Source organism: Olea europaea, unplaced genomic scaffold (genome assembly GCF_002742605.1).
Source record: "Olea europaea var. sylvestris unplaced genomic scaffold, O_europaea_v1 scaffold36933, whole genome shotgun sequence".
Classification (NCBI taxonomy): domain Eukaryota; kingdom Viridiplantae; phylum Streptophyta; class Magnoliopsida; order Lamiales; family Oleaceae; genus Olea; species Olea europaea.
The window spans coordinates 1-1,138 of NW_019256232.1; the positions used below are offsets into that span (position 1 = coordinate 1).

A 1,138-nucleotide genomic window follows, 5' to 3' on the forward strand; every position below is an offset into this window, starting at 1 on the left:
CCTCAAGTAAAGCTGGATTTCTCCATCCCCCCTTTTACCACTTGGAGATGTGCCCTGGGGGCTAGAACCTCAATGTATTGGTTCGATTTAAAGTACTCTTTTCCTCAAAGACTACTATGGTCCGATTCGCTTAGCATATCAAATGGGAAATTTTCATGCATTCCAGACGATCTTTTCATCTTAATGATCATGTCATGGTTCAACTTTTCTGCTGAACATATGCTATTCCGTTTCTTCTGGATTATTTTGTTCAATTTACTCAGTAATTCCAATATATGATGTTCTTTTTCCATTAGTCGAGAAATGTTCAACAAATGGCAAGCTCAAAGGTGGTGGGCAGAAAATTGTGAAAAGGTTATGGAACTTTACAATGTGCAGAGATTAAACCGTCAAGCTTTTCCTCTACCAACAACTCCAAGATCTGAGGATGACACAAGTTCAAAGATTGAATCTGCTGAAGCTAGTCCCATAACACCACCGTTGGGTAAGGAACGGCTACCCAATACTTCATTACGACCAACTGGAACAGGAATGGGATACTCGTCTTCAGATTCACTCGATCACCATCCTATGCATTCTCGATATAACTATGACTCCTGTGGTGTGGCTTCAACTCCAAAACTCTCAAGCATCAGTGGTGCTAAAACGGAAACATCGTCAATGGATGCCTCTATGAGGACTACTAGCTCGTCTAGAGATGCAGATCGCTCTGGAGAGATATCCATAAGCAATGCGAGCGATTTAGAAACTGAATGGGTTGAACAGGATGAGCCTGGGGTTTATATTACCATCAGGGCACTTCCAGATGGCAAAAGAGAACTCCGACGTGTCAGATTCAGGTTAGTTAATTTCTTGCCTATTCTCAGTAATTAAAGCATACGTTGAATGATTATTTGTCTGGCTAGAATCTGAGATTATGTAGGGTAGGATATGTTTGATAACCAATATTGAACTTGACCGAATATACAATAAATAAGATTTTAATTTCTTTTTCTTCTTTAATATAGTTCATTACTATACAATTCACTCCACCAAACTTGGTATTTATGTATTTGCTTTTTAATTGAATTAGAAAGTTGATCTTCCCTTGATATCAAGATGCTAATGCATGTTAGCTGGAAAAAAATAATAATAATAA

At 38.2% G+C, this 1,138-nt stretch overlaps 1 protein-coding gene across 1 annotated transcript; it reads left to right on the forward strand.

Annotated features, from left to right (window-relative positions):
- The first annotated feature begins 22 nt into the window (after positions 1-22).
- Positions 23-888, forward strand: LOC111386712 (protein Brevis radix-like 4). Its single transcript, XM_023011177.1, has one exon. It carries the CDS (start codon positions 304-306, stop codon positions 871-873), a length of 570 nt encoding a protein of 189 aa, XP_022866945.1. The 5' UTR covers positions 23-303; the 3' UTR covers positions 874-888.
- Positions 889-1,138: the final 250 nt, after the last annotated feature.

Coding starts and splice junctions, on each gene's coding strand:
- LOC111386712 (XM_023011177.1), top strand. CDS start 304: ATGTTCAACAAATGGCAAGCTCAAAGGTGGTGGGCAGAAAATTGTGAA.